Source organism: Thunnus maccoyii, chromosome 7 (assembly GCF_910596095.1).
Source record: "Thunnus maccoyii chromosome 7, fThuMac1.1, whole genome shotgun sequence".
Lineage (NCBI taxonomy): Eukaryota > Metazoa > Chordata > Actinopteri > Scombriformes > Scombridae > Thunnus > Thunnus maccoyii.
In genome coordinates, this window is record NC_056539.1 from 33,654,108 (window position 1) to 33,676,907 (window position 22,800).

At 39.9% G+C, this 22,800-nt stretch overlaps 1 protein-coding gene across 4 annotated transcripts in view; it reads left to right on the forward strand.

Annotated features, from left to right (window-relative positions):
* The first annotated feature begins 2,512 nt into the window (after positions 1-2,512).
* patj (PATJ crumbs cell polarity complex component) overlaps positions 2,513-22,800 on the forward strand; it is a 148,210-nt gene continuing 127,922 nt past the window's right edge. Inside the window, exons 1-11 of one of the 4 annotated variants that reach the window (XM_042416602.1) lie at positions 2,555-2,611; positions 3,086-3,126; positions 4,527-4,604; positions 4,731-4,909; positions 9,455-9,664; positions 9,858-9,997; positions 11,220-11,400; positions 18,263-18,391; positions 20,397-20,645; positions 20,784-20,886; positions 22,453-22,541. In XM_042416602.1, the coding sequence (XP_042272536.1) occupies positions 4,583-4,604; positions 4,731-4,909; positions 9,455-9,664; positions 9,858-9,997; positions 11,220-11,400; positions 18,263-18,391; positions 20,397-20,645; positions 20,784-20,886; positions 22,453-22,541 (1,302 nt within the window). In that variant the 5' untranslated portion in view covers positions 2,555-2,611; positions 3,086-3,126; positions 4,527-4,582. Of the gene's footprint in view, positions 2,612-3,085; positions 3,127-3,406; positions 3,431-4,526; positions 4,605-4,730; positions 4,910-9,454; positions 9,665-9,857; positions 9,998-11,219; positions 11,401-18,262; positions 18,392-20,396; positions 20,646-20,783; positions 20,887-22,452; positions 22,542-22,800 lie in introns of those variants that run through there. The other 3 variants (XM_042416601.1, XM_042416603.1, XM_042416604.1) reach the window with 3 other exon arrangements.

Sequence of the window (22,800 nt, forward strand, 5' to 3'; positions counted from 1 at the left end):
GTTCAATACCGACCGGAAAATAATAACTCAGAAGTCATGTTGCTATTTTAAAAATAATAATAAGATAAAAAAAAAAAAAATGTATAAATAATGTAAATAAAGATTTACCAAATAAATACAATTAAAGACAAATTTTATCACTTTTTGGTGTTTGTAATGTTGCCTTCATTGGATTTTAAATGGATAAAAATGTGTTAGACAAAGCTGCAGGGGATTTTCCCCCTTATTTTTTTATTGCTTTCAAGAGACTGAAGAGGTTTTATTGTCACACAGCAGCAACACAGCAGATGCAACTGCGGTGAAATTCGGCTTCTTCGAGCTCTAGTTGCTATTAGACTATATGATAAAATATTTACAATTATTTTTCTTTTATAAAAAGGAGAGAGAAGAGAAACAGAAGAGAGAGACAAATTAAAATATATTCAAATATACATTATATTGCAAATTGAGGAGCAATGTTGCACGTAAGTGATAAATACTTCTGATAAAAATATAAATATTGTCTAATAGTGAGGAGCGTGTGTGTGTGTTTGGTGGGGTGAGTAAGTGTGTAACAAAGAGAGGGAGAGAAACTGTGTATGTGTGTGTTATGTATGTTTCTTCATGTTTTATTACTATAATTAAACATATCATAGTTTTAAATCTTCTTGTGAGTGTTTTTTAAATCCAAAAAAACCTCCTTTTCAGTTCCGTACACTATTGTTGACTGAAGTTTGAGGTTTCTTTTAAAAAATAGAGTCAAATCTTTTTTTATTTATTTCTATTGGATTTCATACAGTCTCATGTTTGTGCAAATAAAACAGATAAAAATATGACTGGAACATAATAACAATGGGCTAAACCAGTTAATAAATATGACTACAAAATACGGTGGGACAAGATTGATTAAATAAGCAATTTTTGAAAGAATCATTGAAGCTGCCAATAAAACTCTTTATTTCAAACACCAAAAGGTTTTAATACGAGTCATCGTGCACAGATGTGATGTGATTCTGTGAAGAGAAATAAGGATCCACCTCAGATAATGTGACTGTTAATGTGATATTGTGAATTTTATTTTCTTACATTTCATGAACTTCCAGTTAAACATTCCCCAGACTGAAGGAGCAAGAATCTCACAGCTTGATATTCCCAGTGAACCGAATCGGAATTTTCTAAATGATCTTGTTTCCACAGGATGAGAAGTTGTGCAAACAAGAAATATTCTGTGTATTAATGTTTATTACACAGTGGAAAAAACTGAATTGTTGGATGAAAAATGGATGAAACTATATCTTAGAAACTACCAATATTTCAGCCTCAAAACAAACTGATTAAACTCCGACACAGTTTTAATAATCATCTGATGTTCGTCAGTGTGTTTAGCTGTTAATAGCAGCAGGTCTGCAGCGTCTCACTCTGCATGTTCATATTATTTCTGCTGCTTTTTAAACTCTGTTCATATTCTGACAGTTTCCTTCATCATTAATCTCTATATCAAATATCTGAAGCACATATTATTCATGAATATCTCATCAATCACAGATAAATGTGATTAATCCTTAATGAAGCTTTTTATTATGAGGAAAAAAACCATTTACAATCACACAATATAATGATCTAATGTCACATAAAACAGGAGAACAAAACAATTTTATTTTGATTATATTAAATGTGAAGATAGCAACAATGTTTTTGAATGTTTTTTTTTAAATTTGTGAATAAATATGAGTCAAACATTCTCTACAGAAATAAATGTGTAACAGCTGCACAAAAATGTTTTTAAAAAGCTGAAATGTTTCCATGTTTGTGTGTTCTGGGTCACATTAAAAGTGTTTACAGTTTTTACAGTAAATGTAAAAATGTAAGGCAGTGGTTCTCAACCTGAGGGTCAGGATCCCCGCAAAGGGTCACTGTATTATTCAGAGGGGTCGCTGGATGATTGGACAGGATGTGATACAGAAAAAAACATTTTGGACACAAAACTGATTTTTCTTCTAGTTTCTGCTTTATTTCTCGTGGATTTCTGTGTTTTACATCCTCAAAACTCTAAATGTTATTCAAATGAAACAAAAAATCCTCTTTCTAGAGCTGCAAGTTAGTCGAGTAATTGATTAGTTGATCGGCAGAAGATTAATCAGCAACTATTTTGATAACTGAATAATCGTTTTTGTCATTTTTTAAGCAAAAATGTAAAAAAAATAAGCTGGTTTCAGCTCCCCAAAAGTGATGATTTACTGCTTTTCTTTGTTGAACATGATGATAAACTGAATATCTTTGGGTTTTGGGCTATTAGATGAAAAAACAGACATTTGAAGATGTAAACTTTAACGGATATTTTTCACTATTTTTTTTCATTCAATTTATGGACAAAAATGATTAACCGATTAATCAAGACAATGATCAGTAACTTAACTGATAGACACTACATCCCAGGTAGACTTCGCTTTATTTTAAGGGGTCAGAGGTCAAAAAGGTTGGCAACAACTGATATTACGGTTAAAACATTCCCTCATTTTACTAAGAGCACGTGAATGCGCCTCAAAATCACTATTCAGTTGTTGTTAATATTTCCGACAGCGCTCGAACGCACCATTAAAGCGACACTGGTGCCAGACTGGATCCAGTTCATGTGAGTTTTACACCAGTTAAACTGTGTTTTTATGTCTCTGTGCTGCATGAATTCATCACTGACATGCCGACAAACTGTGCGACTGTTTGTCTGTTTGAAACTTGATGAAACGACTCGTTTAAAGACGCGTTTTAACAGCAGTTAGCATGCTAACGGCTAGCGGCTGTGTTGCTGTGAAAGTTGTGAAGCTGACGGAGGAAAAAAGTTGTTAAATGTTACTTAAACTCTTGTTAACGCTCATAAAAACACAGTGAAGCTCAGTTTACTGTTGAGACGGAGTGAACATTGCGTGTTTCCAGCTGGTTGAAGCGTTTTCTCCTGTTTTTAAAGTTTGATGCACCTGTTGCGAGTTGAACCTGCTGTTAATCTCTCACTTATTTAAAGGTCTAATCGCTTCTGTATGATATAAACACACTTTGTGGATGTTTTTCTTGATTAAATTCAGTTTATTGTGCCCCCCCCTCCCCTCTAAAGCTGCCCAGTTTCACTTCCTGGTGTCACAGGTGAGTGTACAGGTGAGCCGCCCCTCGCACACTCGCAGATTTCAGCTTGTAAATGAGATTAAAGTTTAGTTTCTGTCTTTCCTGGTTGATGGAAAACTTCGGGAATGTTGTGTTATTTGCTTTGTCCACCTGCGTGTGTTGATAAGGTCCGTCTGACCCCGCCCGCTTCTGCCGAGCTACATGCTAAGCTAACAACAGTCTGATAAGATGAGTTTCACCTGAAGCACAGATACACACCTGAGAAGGTTTCTGTCAGTTCAACTTCATTTATTTCTTTTTCAAATGTCACATAAATCAGTAGGTGAACTACCTGCAGGTAAAACCAGTGATGGAAGAAGTATTCAGATACTTTACTGCAGTAAAAGTACTAATATACCAATGTACAAATTCTTTATTACAAGTAAAAATCCTACTACAGTAAGAGTACATAAGTATTATGAGCTTGATGTAGTTAAAGTATTGCAGTAAAAGTACATAAGTATTATGAGCTTGATGTAGTTAAAGTATTGCAGTAAAAGTACATAAGTATTATGAGCTTGATGTAGTTAAAGTATTGCAGTAAAAGTAGTGGTTTGGTCCCTCTGACTGATATATTATTATATATGACATCATTAGATTATTAATAGTGAAGCATCAGTGTTAGAGCAGCATGTTACTGTTGTAGCTGCTGGAGGTGGAGCTAGTTTACACTACCTTATATACAGTTAGCTAGTTTAGTCCAGTGGTTCCCAACCTAGGGGTCGGGGCCCTCCAAAGGGTCAGCAGATAAATGTGAGGGGTGGTGAGATGATTAATGGGAGAGGAAAGAAGAAAAAACAAAGTTCTGATACACAAATCTGTTTTCAGTTTTTGGACTTTTTCTCTAATCTTTGATTTTTGCTGAAATATTGGATCATTTGAACATTTATTGAAATGAAAGCATGTGAGAAGTTTAGAGGGAAAAATCACTATTTGGTGCAGCTGTTAACAACTTGATTTTACAGCAACAACATCTGATTCAACAAAAAGCTCTAATTGAAGAGTCTAATTCCTGTAATTCTAATAAACTTTGTCCAACAACAGTCAATGTAAACCAGGTTTTTAATTAGAGATTTAATTGTAATAAATTGGTGCTTTATGGATCTCTTGTGTGCTGAATTATCAAAACAAACGTTTTGTAAAAGTTAAAAAGACGTCGCCTGCTGATGTTATTGTTTATCAATGTGAACAGCAACCGAGTATTGAATGGAGTCTAAATGTAAGTAACATTTGGCTCAGTGTGATGTTTGGCTGCTGGAGACTCTTGCCAGGAACAGATTTTATATATTTATATATCTAATTTTCCTTCTTGTTTCTCAGCCTTTATCAGCAGCTGCTCTTTTAGTTTGTGGGTGTTTGAAATAAATATGAAATCATGTTATTTTTATGTTCAGTTTGATCCAGAACGACAGACGAAGAAGACAGAAGAAGAGGAGGAGGAGGGACGACAATGTTTGAAAATGTCCCGACAGGTAAATCCTCTCAGCTGTTTCAGAAGCTGTTTGTACAGACGCTACATGTACACTGTGTGTGTTTACATATGTGTCGCTGCTTCTACAGTACGAACACGTCCTCTCTGTGTGTGTGTTTGTCCTCAGTGTCCTCCGCAGAGCGTCAGCAGGTACTGGGAGCTCTGGAGCGTCTCCAGGCCAAACTGGTGCAGAGGGAGGAGTGGACCCACAGCGACACACTGGGGAACCTGAGAGAGACCCTGCAGAGTCCCTTATTCACCCACATCCTGACCCTGCAGCACTCCATCAAACAGCTGCGACACCAGGTGAGAAACCAGGCAGGAAGCTCCGGGTCTGAGAGGTGAAGCCGGTGTGGAAGAGCCTTAAACCTGCGTTCTCTCTAACGGCCAGCAGGGGGCGACTCCACCGGCTGCACAAAGAAGTCTGATTGTATTGACGTTTATTAGAAAATGACCCTACTTCTCTCTTGATTTATTACCTCAGTAAACAGTTTCCTGGTGAGTTTTATGGTCTCAGTCACTAGTTTCACGTCTTCGTCAACACAGTTTTATGTTCATTTTGTGAATTATGGTCCCATTTAATTTAAATCAGATGATAAAGCGGTGTATGCTTTAGGGCGTGGCTACGTTGTTATTGACAAGTTGCTACCACGGCGACACCATTGGTTAGATAATATAAACATGGCTGCTATTTCAGTGTGTTTTCAGTTCATTAAAGTTAATTGTAACATTTTGTTCGCCTAAAAAACTAAAGATCCTCCGAGGAGTCGATGTTCAGTTTTTCCAGTAAGTTCATTTTGTTTTAATGGTTTTAAGCCTGTTTTTCTCTGTGAAAATTAGCATTAGCATTATCTCAGTTAACCATAGACTGTAAATCATGGATGTGTAAAGAGAACTGGATCCAGGAAGAGCGCCGGGCTTTGAAGCCAATCTGACATACTGACCTAACCGTGTAATGACAACGTCACGTGATGCACACTGGCCCAAAAAGACTTTTTCTCATAGACTTACACTGTGAAAGAGACGTCTGTAAATCAGCGGATACATTTTTCTGAGCGTCACAACCGCCGTGAAATGACTCGTCTCACTATCAGAATTAAATCCGTTCGGTCCGATCACATTTCAAAACACTAGAAGAGCCGCATGATTGAATTGTTTTATCCACATTGAAGTTAGCAGGAGGGCTAAACCGGAAGTAGCCGACTCGGCCAGTGGAAGTCACTAGTGCGCACGCTCTACGCAGAAGATCCGGGTACTTTCATAGGAATGAACGGGGCCCCGCCTCCGACGCTGTATCCAGTTCTCTTTATACATCCATGCTGTAAATGCACCGTGCTAACCAAGCTAGCAGCTAGCGTCAGGGTCAGCTCCACCCTCTCATCCAAATATGGTCACTTCTGGCTTAAAAAATCCAAGATGGTGACGGTCAAAATATCAAACTCGAGGCTTCAAAACACGAGTCCACAAACCAACGAGTGACGTCACGATGGCTCACGGTGGCTACGTCCGTTTTTTTATAAAGTCCGGTGTTTCTCCTGTAATTGTGCAGGCCTGGTGCACCACCGGGCCGAAAGAATCTTTTCTTTGATGTCAAATATCCATTCATTCAGAAATCAATAATCATTTGCGTTTGGGAGTGTCTCGTCGTACCGCCAAGCCTGAAACAAATTCTAGAGGAAACAGCTTCACCTGCCGCGTTCAGGTCTCTCAGGACTACAATAAACTCCAGCGTGTCGCTGCACTGACCTCACAGTTGTTTTTCACACCTTTAATTAACAAGCTTCATCACAAAAATTGATTCTTGGCATTTATGAATATAAGAATTTTTTTCACCCGCTCCTTTATAAATATTGATTATAGCTGCTTTAATGGTCTCAGACATGTAAAACCAGCTTCCAGCCCAGATATACTCAATAATCATTTACAGAGGTTGATGTCAGAATGCAAAACACCAAAGTATAGTAACAAAAAGAGGAACTTTGGCACTAAAAAGACTGTAACGTTGAAAGATATCTACTGGATTTGGACGCTGAAGCTTCATATTAGCTTCAGATCAACTTTTAAATCCATCACTTCCACTGTAAGGTCGTTATGAAGGGATCTTCTGATGGTCAGTATGAACAGGAGGAATGATTACAGCAAGACAAACAGGTTTAGGGCTGCGTATCATCAGCTGATATCATTACATCACTTACTCGTGTTCTCTGATTAGATTCTGCTCTCGTCGGTTTGGATAAAAGCGTCTCAGTTAAATTAAATTGTAAGTTGAGGAACATCTGGATGAGATGAGGAGAATATTAGACAGCTGTCAGTAAATATAAATCATGTCTTTAGAGTCTAGTAAACAGAATATTTTCAGTTTCTTCTGGTCTGCTCTCAGTGTTTATCAGTGTATCAAACATCTGAGGAATGTTTCCCATCAGCCCGCAGCAGCTCTTCATCTGTGACGTGTGTGTGTGTGTATGTGTGACTCCGCCCCCCAGGTGTTGACAGCCTATCAGGTATCGATACGCCGCAGCCGCCGCCGCCACCGCCGCCGCTGCCTCCTCCCGTCCGAACCGACCTGTCAGCTGGGTTGAGCGGGGGGGGGAGACTGCATCGCTATCTGTATGCAGCTCCAGCTCCTTCTGACGTGGAGCCTTTACAATAAACAATCTGCAGGCCAAATTAAGATAATGGCAATAACCAACGGCGGGCTTCATATTCTAAGTGCTGCGAAGGTCAGAGCTGAGTCTATGAATGCGTCGGTGGGGGGGGGGAGCTGTTGGAGGGTATATGAAGCAGGGACTTTTCCCTCCCTCCCTCCCTCCCTCCTCTGGGCTCTCTGCGGATCTATCAAGCTTTAATATCTAGTGTCTTGGTTTGAGTAACGGCCTTGTCGAGGCGGTATTGATGAAATGGCTCGGGATCCTGCTCCGTCAGCCTGGCCTAAATAAGCCGCAGACTGATAAGTTTCCACAATATGAGTGTAAAGGTCATTAATACATTACCTGTTCAGAGAGAGAGAGAGAGAGAGAGAGAGCCTGCAGAGGAATCTATTGATTTTTTTTTTTCTCCTCTCTCCTCCCCACTTACCCCCCGGCCTCTACGCTCCATTCTCCCCTCCACGTCTTTCTTTTTGTCGACAACGTCCTTGTATATAAGGGCCCCCCCCCCCCCCCCTCTCTCTCTCTCTTTCTATCCATCTGTCTCTTCATCACTGTTGGATCTTTGTTTCTGTTGCTTCAACCTGAAGTTGTTTTTTTTTAACAGGAAGAGATTATGACCGACTTCCTGTGAACAGCTGGATCTGATCTTTAGTGATGTTGAGTTATAACGATGATATAAAGCAGAGAGGATCTGCTGCGTCCAGAGAATAAGAACCTCAGCTGTTCATATCATTTATACACAAACGTTATTTAAACGTTCTCAAACTTTTCTACAGATTCTCAAACTTTAATTTCTTGTGCAAAGTTTGTTTGTTTTTTTTTCACAACTTTGCAAAAAGTGATTTACAACCACAGAAATCTGAACATGGAGTTTTATTTGAGGCCGAACAGTCGAAACATTTGAGTTTTTGTCTCATTCTGTGAAGCTCAGAGTGAAATTTCATCAATCATGTTGCTTCTAAAATGTAACATTCAGTTTGAACACAACTTTAGAGACACACATTTATAAAATAAAACTAAGAATCTTACTAAACAAGAACAAAACTAATGAAGATTATTTTTTTTAAAGTTGATTTTGTTGTTACATAAACGCTGATTTATGAGAAACAAAAATCTACAAACAAAAGCAAGTTGAAGTTAATAAAAGTTAATTTAGCAAGAACATTATTAATATCCAAACTCTGAATTATGACAGATTATTATCATGTAATATTATCAATCTGTTCTTCTTGAAGAGAATCATATATATCAGGTATCATGTTTATCAATGTAAAGCTGCAACTAACAATTACTTTCATTATCAATTAATCTGTTGATTATTTTCTTGTTTGATTAGTTGTTTGTTCTATAAAAATGTCAGAAAATGATGAAAAATGTTGATCAGTGTTTCCCAAAAACCCCAAAATATTCATTTTACTTTCATAGAGACGAAAGAAACCAGAAAATATTCACATTTAAGAAGCTGGAATCAGAGAATTTGGGACATTTTTACCTAAAAAAAAAAAAAAAATTAAAAATGAAAGTTGGAGATTAATTTTATGTCGATCGATTAATTGTTGAAGTTTGATATCAAAGATTTTGAAATGTTGTGTTTCTTTATGTCCACTAAAGCTCGACTACGTGCTTCCAGATCACTCTCAGCTCCTGATTGGACGTTTTAATAATAAACTATAATCATGTTTGTTCGATCCGACGTCAACAAACCATCTGAGCTCAACAGCAGAACCGCAAAATTAATAACATTAACGATGCCAAACTGATGACCCTGGTGCAATGCATGATGGTCCAGCAGATCGGCTACTTTGGACTTTTGGTGCTTTTCCTGCTACGACCAGTTAAAAGGTCCCAGTGAGCTCTGATAGGCCTTAAAACTGTGACAGTAACTGGAAACCCGTCTCACCAGTAGCTGTTGACTGCTGTAAATACTGTGTGTGTTGGAACATCATCTAAGACCTTTATGTTAATATAAACTGTCTAAAATTGCAAACAATTATGATTTAAATTAGAAAATGTCAAAAAAAAATGGGCAAAGAAGAGTCATGATTTAGATATTTGGTGCTCCGTCACATTAATTTTTACAAAAGTCATTTTGTTTAATGTTTAAAGAGCAAATGAAAAGATTAAACACCTGCAGCGTTTTTCTGTACAGCTCCAACACATGTATCACCTCCTCCTCCTCCTCTTCCTCTTCCTCTCTCTGCAGCTGAGCAGCATGCCTCCTGATACCTGCAGTGAGTTCAGTTTCTCTAAGAAGGGTCAGCTGATCATGAGCGCCGTTAATCTTGCCAACTGCTCGGCCCCGCCCACCCTGTCCACCTCCTCCTCCATCCTGACCAACGGCTCGACTCCGCCCATCCATCAGACTCCGCCCTCGTCTGACCTCCTGCAGAAATGGATCCTCGACGCCGCCAAGGTGGGCGGAGCCACAACACACACGCACACACACGCACACACACACACACGCACACACACACACACACACACACACACAGCACGAATATCAACACAAGTAAAACCCCTGATTCTGTGTGTGTGTGTGTGTGTGTGTGTGTGTCTGTGTGTGTGTGTGTGTGTGCGTGTGTGTGCGTGTGTGCGTGCATGTGCAGGACCGTCACACAGAGCTGGTCAGTCTCACTCGGCCGCTGTCCGGCGGTCTGGGCTTCAGCGTGGTCGGTCTGAATCCTGAAGGAAGCAGCAGTCACGGCGTCTTCGTCAAACACATCCAGCCTGGAGGCATCGCACACAGGTTCACTCACACACACACCTTTATTCTCCTGTTTCTACAGCTGTATGAGTTTGGAAAGTACAAAGATCTGGGGGTGTGGAGTTGCATTGTGGGTAATGTAGGCACCAGGTTTAGACAAGGAATAATAAAGATGATGATTATTCTTTAAAAAGCTGTTTATCATGAGTCTAACAGTGTTTAAGAGGACGTATTCTGCACATTTGCAGCTCTTTATTTTTATTCTGGGGCTCTACTGGAATAAAAACTCCTTATTTATCTTCTACTGGTCCTTTATGCAGCCCCTCAGTTCAGCCTCTGTCTGAAACAGGCCGTTTTAGCTCCTGTCTCTTTAAGGCCCCGCCTCCTGATGAGCCCACTCTGTTCTGATTGGTCAGCTTTCAGGAAGCTTCCTCCGGCTCCGGAGGCTACGTAAACAAACTATAGTAGCAGGATTTCACTTCTTTTTCTCCTTCTTTACTCCAAATGTCAACTTCTCAAATCCATCCGTACATGTTGGAGCTGAACAACACATGGAAACACCTTAGCAACCACCTTAGCAACCACCCTAGCAACCAAGATTACTGAACGGACAGCTGTTTATGGGCGTGTGCAGTGAGCTGATGTCAGCTTGTTGGCAAAGTAGAAAAGAAAAACGCCACAAATGAAGCGTTGAGAGCAGGTTGAAGCCCTGAGTTTTGACTTGCAGGCAGCATTTCTACAGACGTTCACCTCAAGTTTAACATCTGACATCATAACTGTATAAATAACAAAACCACAAAAAGCAGAATATGTTTACTTCAATAACGTTAAAGGAGTACAGAGTTCTCTTAAGTCAAACTTTTAACAAACTTTCTAGTGTTTTTGCAGGTTTTAGTCCATTTATTATAAATTTATTATATGTTACATCAACAGTTACCCACTATACTGTCAGTTAATGTTTTTACATCTTTATAAGTCTGTTAATGATTATATTAAAATAACTGCTGTTTGAATATTACTCTCTTTCAAATCACAATTTTGATATAAAAGCTATGAATTAGTCAGCTGTTGTTGACAGTAATATAAAGTAAGTTTTGTTTTAGCATTTAACAGTTACTGCATGAAGCTAGATGATTAGCTTTTAGCCTCTCTAATCAGAAAATCTAATAAACAATAACTATTTAAACATCAGTAACTGTGGAGAAATGTCTGCGGTGTTAACAGTTGAAGTTGTTGGTTGACTGTTGTTGCGTTGCGTCTGCAGGGACGGGCGTCTCCAGGAGAGGGACCAGATCCTGGTGATTAACGGCAGTCCTCTGGAGCCGGGGATCAGCCAGCAGCAGGCGCTGATGCTGCTGCAGCAGCCGGGAGAGACGGTGGAGCTGGTGGTGGCCAGGGACCGCCCACCGAACGCATCATCATCATCACCGCACGCCATCGACACGGTAAGAAAAGTCTGCAGTTCATCCGAAACCGTTCTAATGGTCAGTATGAACAGGAGGAATGATTACAGCAGAAAAACAGCTTTAATGTTCATTTGATGACTGACTGATGGTTTAAGACACTTGAAAAACTGTGAACTCGTCCTTTAACGTGACGTCAGGAGTCTGAAGGTTTCTTTGCTCATCAGGAATGTTTCTGATCAACTGTATTTATCAGCTCTGATGTAAATAATTCATCAACTTGTGAGCAAACAACGTGTTTTTACATTTCTGTTTGTGTTCAGATTAAACAAACAAAGATACAACATGTTAGTGAGCTTTAGCTGCAACTAACGTTTAGTTTCATTATTTATTAATCTGCAGATTATTTTATGATTAATTGTTTTGTCCGTAAAATATCATGATTTCCTAAAACCAAAGTTAATATATTTAAGTGTTGTTTTATTCAACAAAAAGTTACTAAATATATAAAAAAACAAACATCAAATAGTCACATTTGAGAAGTGACTGAAACCATTGATTATCAGTTTTTCCATGATTAGATTATTAGTAGGTGTATTTTTGAGCTAAGCTAAGCTAAGCTAAGCTAGGCTAACTACATCCTGACTCCAGTAAAAGCTCAGATATGAGATTTACATCATCTGATTCTCAGAAAGACAAATAATCAGCAATCTCCCAAAATGTTGAATTATTCCTTTAATTTAAAAATATAGAAACATTAGTATTTGTGGAGTGGAATACTGACTGTGAGGAACTCGTCAGTAAGAAATCTATAAACATGACAAATGTTTTTATTCAACATTTCCTCTCAGATCAATGATGTGTATTTTTGTTGCTATGGAGACATTTACTCACCTGCTGCAAGTTTTATTTTATTATATATTTTTTTATGAGAATACAAGACAGAGTCCAAAAAGCTCCAGATGGGAGGAGTGTTTCTGATACTAAAGTTTTACTGTCAGCTGTTTGAGAGAAGCGAGCGCCGATCGTGAAATCAAGTGTTTTCTTCGGTTTCTTAGTGTTTTTTTTAGAATCCGTCTTAGGTAAAAAACAACAATGTTAAGCATATGATAGCTCTAAAATTATAAGATCCAGGATGTTAAAGTGTCAAAGTCAGTAAACTCAAAGTTCCCAGCAGGACCAGTAAAATCAAACATCATTTGGTTGAACGTTGAGCTGCAAAACCAGATGTCAGCTTTTCTCATTTAGAGACGAAACTTTCACTTATTTTCAGTCTGAGTTTGCACATTTGGTCGCTTTTATAGCTCAGCATGAACATCTAGTTCCTAAAGCACACACACACACACACACACACACACACACACACATCATTCAGCATCTTGGCTGTCACTCAAAACAAGCATTGCTGAGAGGGCGTCAATCATAACTGGAGGTCACTTTCAGGCGGCGCCTTTGTATCAGAGTGAGACCTCCTGTTTATGACGAGCCGTAAGTCTGCTGACATTGACTCGGATGATTTTTATGACCTTTAAAGCCGATAGGAAATCAAGTTAGTGCTTCCACTCGCAGCGTCGCTCCTGACAATATGTATTTAAGTCTGAGAGGAGGCGCGATCAATGAATGTCGACATGACAGGGGGGCGGGTGGGGCGGGTGGGCAGGGGGAGGGGCGGGGGCGGGGGGGGGGGGGGGCGGCAGCCAGGAGAGAGGGAACGTATATGAACGTATACACTGGGGGAAATGACAGGTGGACGAGACAGTGATGTCACCATGAAACTCACAGAGGTCAGAGGTCGTAGATGGAAGGTGAAGATGTGTCCTTGATGTGTTTGAGTCCTTGAATTTCCTGATATGCTGTAAAAATAACAACATGTCAGTAATTGACTAAATTAACGTCAATTAGTATCCTAATAAATTTTGAATCTTCCAGTAGGTGAAGATGATTTTATGAATTGAATGTATGATGAGAGGATTTTTACATTATTTACTGCAGAATCATTTAAACTGAGGACATCGTACTGCTAGCTTACTGCTAAAGATACAACCATAATGTCTCTGGTTCAGGTACCTCTGTCCCAGTATCCTCCCTCTCTACACTTTCAAACTGTTAAATAAAGGCAAAAAGGCCAAAAAATAATAAAAAATGAGTTACAGTTAAAGAGTACGTCACCGATATAGCATCACGCTCCTAGAACCACCCACAATACCTCCTTAATACCCACAATGCAACTCGACAACTCACATCGTTTACTAAATAACATGAATACGAGGTCGGCGCTGCTGCGTCCTGTAACGTCATTTAACGACGACACACAACATGAAATGATGTAGAAAAACCTTCATCGCTGCTGCAGTGAGCTCACTTCTGTGGTGTGAATGTTTGCAAACGCTCAGTCATGACGGCGTGCGGACTGAACTAACCGTTTAATTAAGAAGACTTAATGAGTAGGGATGTGCAGAGAGCCCAGTATCTGTATTTGTTGAGGCAGCAAAATTATTTGTATTTGAATAAAAGTGGAAAGAGGCTTAAAAATCCTGTTTTTGTTTTTGTTACGCTTTTAATTAAAGTGTTACAATAAGTGTTCATGAAGTGTGTGTCAGTAGCTCAGCTCCCAACTCCGGGACTGATGTCCAAATAAGGAGATGTGCGTCATGTAGCAGGTGGATGTGACTCCCCTCACTGAGACCTGCTGATAGACGTCACAGCGGAGCAGAGGAGAGACACTGAGATAGTGATGTTATGTTTGAAATGGTTTATTTTTCTTCCTGAAAACAAATAATTTTTAAAATATTTGTATGAATTTTATGAATATTTGTACTTTGCCGATTAACATATTAGTAATCGGGACACACCCCCGTTAACGAGAGAAAAGCTTCCTCTACTTTCAGTGTTTGCATGATTTGCACATGAAGGATTTTTGGAGGATTTTTCGTAATCTTCGTGTTAAAAAACAAACTGCTGTGAGGATTTTTCATCCTGACTTTCCATGTTGTTGTTTTGCTGTTTTGGTTTATTCTGTACATCTATTTCCTGTCTGTCCGTCCTGGAAGAGGATCCTCCTCTGTTGCTCTGTCTGAAGTTTCTTCCACTGTTTTTTTTAAGGATAGAGGGCACCAGGAAGCCTCCTCAGATACGTACAGTATCTCTTTTATAAGAGAGACCCAAATGGCAGCCTACAATAGGTGTCACATAGTTAATTAATTAATTCACAACCACACAATCTTAACACGACAAAACAGAAGCTGAGTGACATGAGGAAGATGAAAACGTGACGATTTAAAACTATTAGACTCCTCGTGAAACGTTGTGTGAATGTGACCTGATAGGAAGGTTTCCACATGACATTTATCTTGAACATTCTCCAAGATTTTAAAGCCCTTTGACATTAACTTGTCTCGACATTATGGTTGAAAGAGTCAGATCAGCGTTAAGTATGTGGACCTGACGTCTCTGAGGGCTGATTGTAGTTCTCTCTACCAGCTCGTTGTTACTGTTCCTTGTGTAATAATGAGTCTCCAACACCTGCCTGAGTTACTGCACCTGAATACATGAGAGGACGTGAAAATGTTTTGAGCTTCTCGACATTTAAATAAGCAAAAGAAGAAGAAGATGTCAGTGAGGATAAACGATGTTGGTGACTGAAGCGCAGCAGGTCTGGACTGTTAATGTGAGCTGAGGATCACAGGTTAGTCTGAGCCCTAATGATTCTGCCCCGCTCTATTGTAGGATCATTATCGCACAGAATTACACTGTCCCTCTTGTTTGTTACCCTCCTCCTCCTCCTCCTCCTCCTCCTCCTCCTCCTGCCCGGCTCGTTGGATCCGGGCCACGTCCTGCATACCAGGCCTCCGATCCGCCTGCTTTTGTTTTATTCATGTCCCGCTTCTATCGAGGTCACGTTTAATGGAGCTGCGGGCATAAAAAACACAACTCTGGATGGGATTTTATTGCTGTTCTCCTGGCCCCGGCTAACTATCAGCCTCCTGAAGCCAAGACTCCTCCGCCTGAGCAAATTCAGGCGCGCCTCTGACCCGCCGTCACAGCTGATGTGTCGTCCTGCCGTCGTTCTGTTGTCTCTCCGCTGCTGGACTCGGTCCCACGCTGACAGGAAACTTTAAAGTCGCTCATAAAGACGGCTGTAAATCAGAGAGTCAGATATCATTTCACAGCCTTTTGTCTATTTAGTGAACATCATCCCGCCATCGATTAGGACGGCGTGTCAGCAGACGCGCTCCGGAGTTGAGAGTTAATTTACGACCTCTCCTAAAAAAAAATGATGAAAAGCAGAAAGAACGAGGATAAAAACTAACAGATTGAGCAATTAAAGAAACCAGAGGGGGGCTTTTAAAAAGTGCCTCGACTCAGAGAAGATGAACCTGTCAGTCAGAACGCAGGGTCAAAGGTTGAAAAGCTGTCACAAAGCAGAGAGAATATTAAACAGAAGAGAGAAATCTCCTCCATTCATTTCATCTCTTAAAGCCAAACAACCAACTAGACGTCAGAACTCTCCGCCATCTTTGCGTTAACGGCGTTTTACTGCGACACAAACACTCAGCAGCACTTTATCAGGAACACCTGTGTAATCTAACGCAACAGCTCCGACATAAATTCTGCTTTTATGAAGCTTCGGTGTTTTCAGTTTTTGTTGACATTGTGGGAAAGGTGATAATTCTACTTTATGTTTATTATCGAGGTTGTCGAGGGTGCTGCTGGTGGACTGGAGGGCGTTATATTGAAGTGTTCCTGATATTTTGTCCACCCCATTTAAAAACAACAAGGAACAGAGTCGAATGTGCTGTTACAGATGTATCAGACACTTGACCTTTAACCTGTGATGGTCTGTGGGTTTATGGGAAACGGGGTTCGTTAAAGGCCTGATATCAGACAGAACCGTCAACTCGCCACACTCGGTTTCCATCTTCCAACGCTCCGGCTGGCGGTGACGGACGTTGATTTTGGTTGTTGTCCATTTTCAACATGGCAGCAGCTGCGTCTCTCATATTACAGCTAAACAGTCCGAGTTTAAAACATGTGAGGAGAGAAATAGACAACGCAGTAACAGAATCTTAGTTTATATGTGTTTTACTCCTCCTTGGCCCTGGTGCACAGCTTAATAACGGCATTAGTCCCGCCCCTGGCGCTGATTGGCTGATAGTTAGTTAGCCCTGAAGTGCTCATTGGATCAAACGTCTGGAGTCAGAAACCCTCCATCTGAGGAAAGTTTACATTCCGATGCTGAACTTTGTTATTTACGTTACTCCAAAAGTTCCTCCGCTGGGATTTTGAATGAAGGTTTCTGACTTGTGGAGGAGAAGCTGGAAGTTCTGGTTTGACTTCAGCTCTCTATGAGACGGAGGAAGACGTCTTGTATCAGATCAAAGCTGTAATAAGAGACCAGACCCTCCTCTGATTACACACACACTCCCTAAAGACTGCCTCTGTGTGTGTGTAGCAGATATGTGCTGCAGCCTCTCATTGATCAGCAGCTGGTATCAGAGAGGAGGAAATGCTCTCAGCTGGTAATTACCTGCTGAGGTTCAGTTTAACAACCTTTCACCTCAGGACAGATAGTCGAGCAGCCGGCCGCTCCGTGAGGCTGCTGCTGCTCCGCTAACGGGGAGGAAACAGGAATAAAATGATGAATTCAGACATGAATCTACTGTAAATGATGCAGGTTCAAAGAATTAATAAGAACAAATCATTCAGCCTTCAGCAGGAAATGAAATAAACTTTATTTATATTATATTTAAATAACGTTCTCTGAAAGGCAGCTTTAAGTTTCATCAGGTCTTTTTTTTAACTTCATTCTTTGCTTCTTTGCATCTTTTTATGTTATGATTTAGGACAAATAATGAGGATTTAGCTTTAATTAAAAACCTTTTTTGTGTTTTCTGAATATATTTTAAAACATGTAACAGGAGGAGAAATATAACTGATGACAGATGAAATCCTCAGACTTTACATAGATTACAGACTATTAATGAACTGGATCAGATAAACAATGTTCATGTTAATAGATGCAAACAGTATGTAGATTCTGTTTTGTTTGGGTTGTTTGTTTAAATGTGTATATTATGTTTGTGTTGTTGATCTCCAGGGACGTCGAGTGTAAGATGCTCATATATTGATGATGTTAATCGTTGTTGATTAATGTGTGTGAATGATTCTATGAGGTAAATGTAAATGTCCAGAAATGACAATAAACAGTGTGACTCTTCTAACTCTGGACCTGCATGTTGTTGAACAGCTCGCTCCGACTCGTCATCAAACATTTCTCACTGAGACTAAAAGGCTTCTGACTCTGAGCCAGATGATCTGGATCTCAGTCATTTCTATTTCTGAAACATGAAACGTTGAGTAATGAATGAAAATAGAAAAGAGAAGAAATAAGAACTAAGGTTCATTCAGATTCATCGGAGCGAGTAACAAACTTACAGGTGACTTCAAACCTGTCGTCATGATAAAGTTACATTAAATAACCTTCATCCGTGATTTTTCCCTCCATGATATTGAGTCTGAAATGCTTCCTGACGTTTCTCCTGACATGGTTTATTTGGCTCGTTAGTTGTCATAGTGCTGGTTGTTTTTTTTGGTCACCAGTATGTTCGGCAGTATTTCATGATGTTTTCTGTTTGGTTGCAGCCGTCACAGTGTGAGAATTTAGTCCTAAATGTCTCTAAATCAGTTCAACAACCAAAGACATCATCAATTTTCTGTCACAATGATCGACTCTCTTGTAGGACAGTCGTAGTCTGAGTCACCAAACCAGCCAGTTAGTCCTCACATTGAAGTATTTTCTCTTTTCTCTTGTAAAAACATGAAATCTGACGTGTGTTCAGCCCGTTGAGCTTCCTCTCCTGGTTGTTGTTGATGAGTGTTGTGTGTTTCTCGTCCCGTGTTGAAGGATCGGTGGGGTCATGTGGAGGAGATCGAGCTGGTCAATGATGGATCTGGTTTGGGCTTCGGCATCGTGGGAGGAAAGACGACCGGAGTGGTGGTCCGCACGCTGCTCCCAAACAGCGTCGCTGACAAGGTGAGTGATGAGATTTATAACACAAATATTTTAGCTTGGTCAAGGTAATTCTCTTTTTGTAATTTATATATATTTCTTCTGTATGAACACAAAGAGAACTGTACTAAATGAAACACAAACAAACCAAAAGGTTATTATTAAACTGTGTTCATTTTTACTGCTATCTTCATCTTGTATATAAATGCATTTAAGCCACAGAAATGGACTCTTTCAGTTAATAGCATTAATTTGTATTAATAAAATATAATTTGTATTTGTAATATTGTAATTTGTAAGATTGTTGCTGTGAAATATAAATGAACTTTGGTCTTTAACCACTATATATTTAGCAAATTCACATCAGTTGCACCTCTAGTGTAACTTTCTTACATATCTGCTCTGTAAATCACTTCCTGTGCCCCCTAGTTTTACCTTAATAGATTGTAATCGATCAATAAAATACAGTTTCATCATCAGCTTACGCAGCTGAAGTCTTTATTTCCGTACAGCGAATCAAATCTTTGCATAAAGCGATAACGCGTTGTTATATCACAGTCAGAGCAGACGGTCACACTGAGCCTGATTGCATCCTGCAACACAACAACCTCATTAGCTTCCTGATAAAGTCTGTGAGTCTGCAGATAGACGTACTTTTAATTAACTGCTAACACACTAGTGAACAGGAAACATACTAGCACTTGTCAGTCACAGTTCAGGATATCTGCAGGTCTAAAAGTCTTAAAAACCATTGAAAGTTTCCTTTTAAAAAAAAAAAAAAAAAAAGGCCTTAGAAGGTGTTAAAAGTCTTAAATGTCATTTACAGAAGCTCTTGATTCTCGTCTCTTTCCTGCTGTAGAAATTAACATCAGCTGTAAGTTTTCTTTGTGTGTTTTGTGGCTGTCGGGAGACATTTTACATCTATAAACTACAGTGAGACGATGCGACAGTTTGTGCTGTAGCGAACACCTTCACTACTGCAGCTGCAGGACGTTCATCCGCTCACTGTCGATGAGTGTTAGTTTCAGCAAAAATATAAATGAACTTAAATTAATTCATCATTTTTCATTGGTTTATCCTTCCATCCATTTTCTGCTGCTTCACTCAGTCCAGGTCACATTCATTTAATGAATTATTGTTATATAATGCCGGGAAGTAATGAAAACAATCACATATAATGATAAATAGTTTGAATCCTAACTGTATCTCCAGTGTTGCAGGGACTCCTGGCTCATGTGTAACCAGCTGTCTGTTTATATTCCAACAGAACAGGTTCAGTAAAATAATGGTGACACACAGCTAATAAGTTATGATAACTCAGAGCTCAGTGGACGTTTGCTGCATAAATAAAGCTAAAAGATGAGCAGTACATCAGAACAGACAGCAGGCAGCGGGAGGACTAAAGAAGGAATTATCGCTTTGTAAGAGGATTAATTAGATCAATTAGATTAATTGGACAAGATTCATTTCTCTGCAGAGAAGTGAAAAAAGGCTCAGATGCAGTGATGTTTGAGACCGCTCGGCTTTCCAACACACTTCCTGTTCGTCTCTTTGTTCAGGTCTTTCTTTATCCCTCTTTTCCTCTTCCAACTCGTCTTTTCTGATGTTTTTTATTCTCTGCGTCCTCTCGTCCTCTTGTATCTCTTCACTCTCCAATCCCTCCATTTCTTCTTTTACCCTGTTTTCTGTTTCTTCTATCTCATCTCCTTTTTGGTATCCTCTTCCACTTCCTGTCGTCTTCTCTGCTTTTTTTCCTTTCATCTTTGCTATCCTCTTCATCGCCTCGCCACAGCAGGAGTTAAATGCTGGTTGGGTTGGGCTCAGACCCTGGAGCCCAGAGGGTCAGAGGAGTCTTTTAATATTCGGTATTTGCAACTAAATACAATCCAACATTTGTTTTTGTTTATTTTTTCCTTCATATTACAGCTGCTCAGCCACTTATACTGTAAGTGACCTTTCATTGAAGTCAGATGAGCAGAACAGCTCTGAATCAGGCTGCGTCTGATGGTTTTTCTCCTCCTCCAATCAGGACGGGCGTCTCCGCACAGGTGATCACATCCTTCGCATCGGGGCGACACCCACCGGCGGCCTCACCAGCGACCAGGTGGTCAAGGTGCTGCAGGGTTGCGGGAGTCATGTGACTATGCTGATTGCGAGGGACCCCAGAGGTCAGAGGTCAACGGCACCGCCTCCCCCGCCACCTCCAGACTCCGCCCCTGTCTCCGCCTTACCCCCCCGACCTCCCGACGTGACCCCCCAACGCCGGCAGAGCAGGACGGTGAGCAGTCAGAGTAAAACGTTCAGTGGTCATTAGAGTCAGAGAAGAATCAAACGGATGAAACTTAATGCTGCTGGCGATGGAGGCGGTACAGTCCGAACTGAAATATGTATGTGTGTGTGTGTGTGTGTGTTTCAGCCCAATCTGGAGGGATATGAGATCCACGAAGTTCCTCTAACCAAGAAAGACGGTCAGAGCCTCGGCATCTCCATCATCGGCTACAACCCCCTGACCAGCCAAGGTAGGAGAGCAAAAAACTGTTCAAACGGCACCGAAAACACACTAAAACATAGTAAAAGAGCTCTGAAAACACACTTAAACACGGTAAGACCTCTGAAAACACACTCAAACATAGTAAAAGAGCTCTGAAAACGCACTTAAACACAGTAAGAGCTCTGAAAACACACTTAAACGTAGTAAAAGAGCTCTGAAAACGCATTTAAACACAGTAAAAGAGCTCTGAAAACGCACTTAAACACAGTAAGAGCTCTGAAAACACACTGAAACGTAGTAAAAGAGCTCTGAAAACGCATTTAAACACAGTAAAAGAGCTCTGAAAAAACATTTAAACACAGTAAAAGAGCTCTGAAAACGCACTTAAACACAGTAAAAGAGCTCTGAAAACACACTTAAACACAGTAAAAGAGCTCTGAAAACACACTTAAACACAGTAAAAGAGCTCTGAAAACGCACTGAAACACAGTAAAAGTGCTCTGAAAACGCACTGAAACACAGTAAAAGAGCTCTGAAAACACACTGAAACACAGTAAAAGAGCTCTGAAAATGCACTTAAAGTAAAAGGGCTCTGAAAACGCACTTAAACAAAGTAAAAGAGCTCTGAAAACGCACTTAAACACAGTAAAAGAGCTCTGAAAACACAGTAAAAGAGCTCTGAAAATGCACTTAAAGTAAAAGAGCTCTGAAAACGCACTTAAACAAAGTAAAAGAGCTCTGAAAACACACTTAAACACAGTAAAAGAGCTCTGAAAACACAGTAAAAGAGCTCTGAAAACGCACTTAAACACAGTAAAAGAGCTCTGAAAACACACTTAAACACAGTAAAAGAGCTCTGAAAACACAGTAAAAGAGCTCTGAAAACGCACTTAAACACAGTAAAAGAGCTCTGAAAACGCACTTAAACACAGTAAAAGAACTCTGAAAACACACTTAAACACAGTAAAAGAGCTCTGAAAACGCACTTAAACACAGTAAAAGAGCTCTGAAAACACACTTAAACACAGTAAAAGAGCTCTGAAAACACAGTAAAAGAGCTCTCATTAAAACATCATGAGCAAAGGTAAGACAGAGAAACACTCGTTGAATACAGTCAAACACACTGAAAATGCCCCAAAAACTCTCTCATTGGTCAGACGGCACCTGGTTACTGCAGAGCTTTACAGTTAAAGATCTGCAGCTGTTTCATATGTGCAACACTTTTTTATAATCAAATGAATTAGAGATGAAACAGCTTATTGAGAAGTTGATCAACAGAAATTATTTTGATTATCAAATAATTGTTACTCATTTTTTTTCTAGCAAAAAAGTTGAATATTAATTGTTTCCAGCTTCTACAGGGTGAAGATTTTTGGCCATTTGTGATAATAAAATTAATATCTTTGAGGTTTAGACTGTTCACACTTTTCTAGACCAAACTATTAATCACTTAAATGAGAACATAATAGCCAGATTAAGCAATAATTAAAAAAATTGTTAGTTTCAGCCATAAATGGAATAAATATGTGTGTGTGTGTGTGTGTGTGTGTGTGTGTGTGTGTGTGTGTGTGTGTGTGTGTGTCTCCCTGCTCAGATGCTGTAGGTGTGTTTGTCAAACATGTGGTTCCAGGCAGCGCAGCGGACCAGAGCGGAAACATCCGAGTCCACGACCGGCTGATTGGTGTAAGAACCTGCTGTGTGTGTGTGTGTGTGTGTGTGTGTGTGTGTGTGTGTGTGTGTTTCATACAACATAACCATCATAACCAATTTATATTCAGAGAAATTAGAGCTCATGATATCTTTACATCTCTCTCTCCTCCTGTCGTCTCTCCTTCTCTTTGTCTTTCCTTTATTCACCTTTTTCTGTTGTTTTGTTCCATTCGTCTCTTCTTCGTCTCTTCTTTGTCTCTTCTTCGTCTCTCTCTCTGTGTCCTCCCGTCTG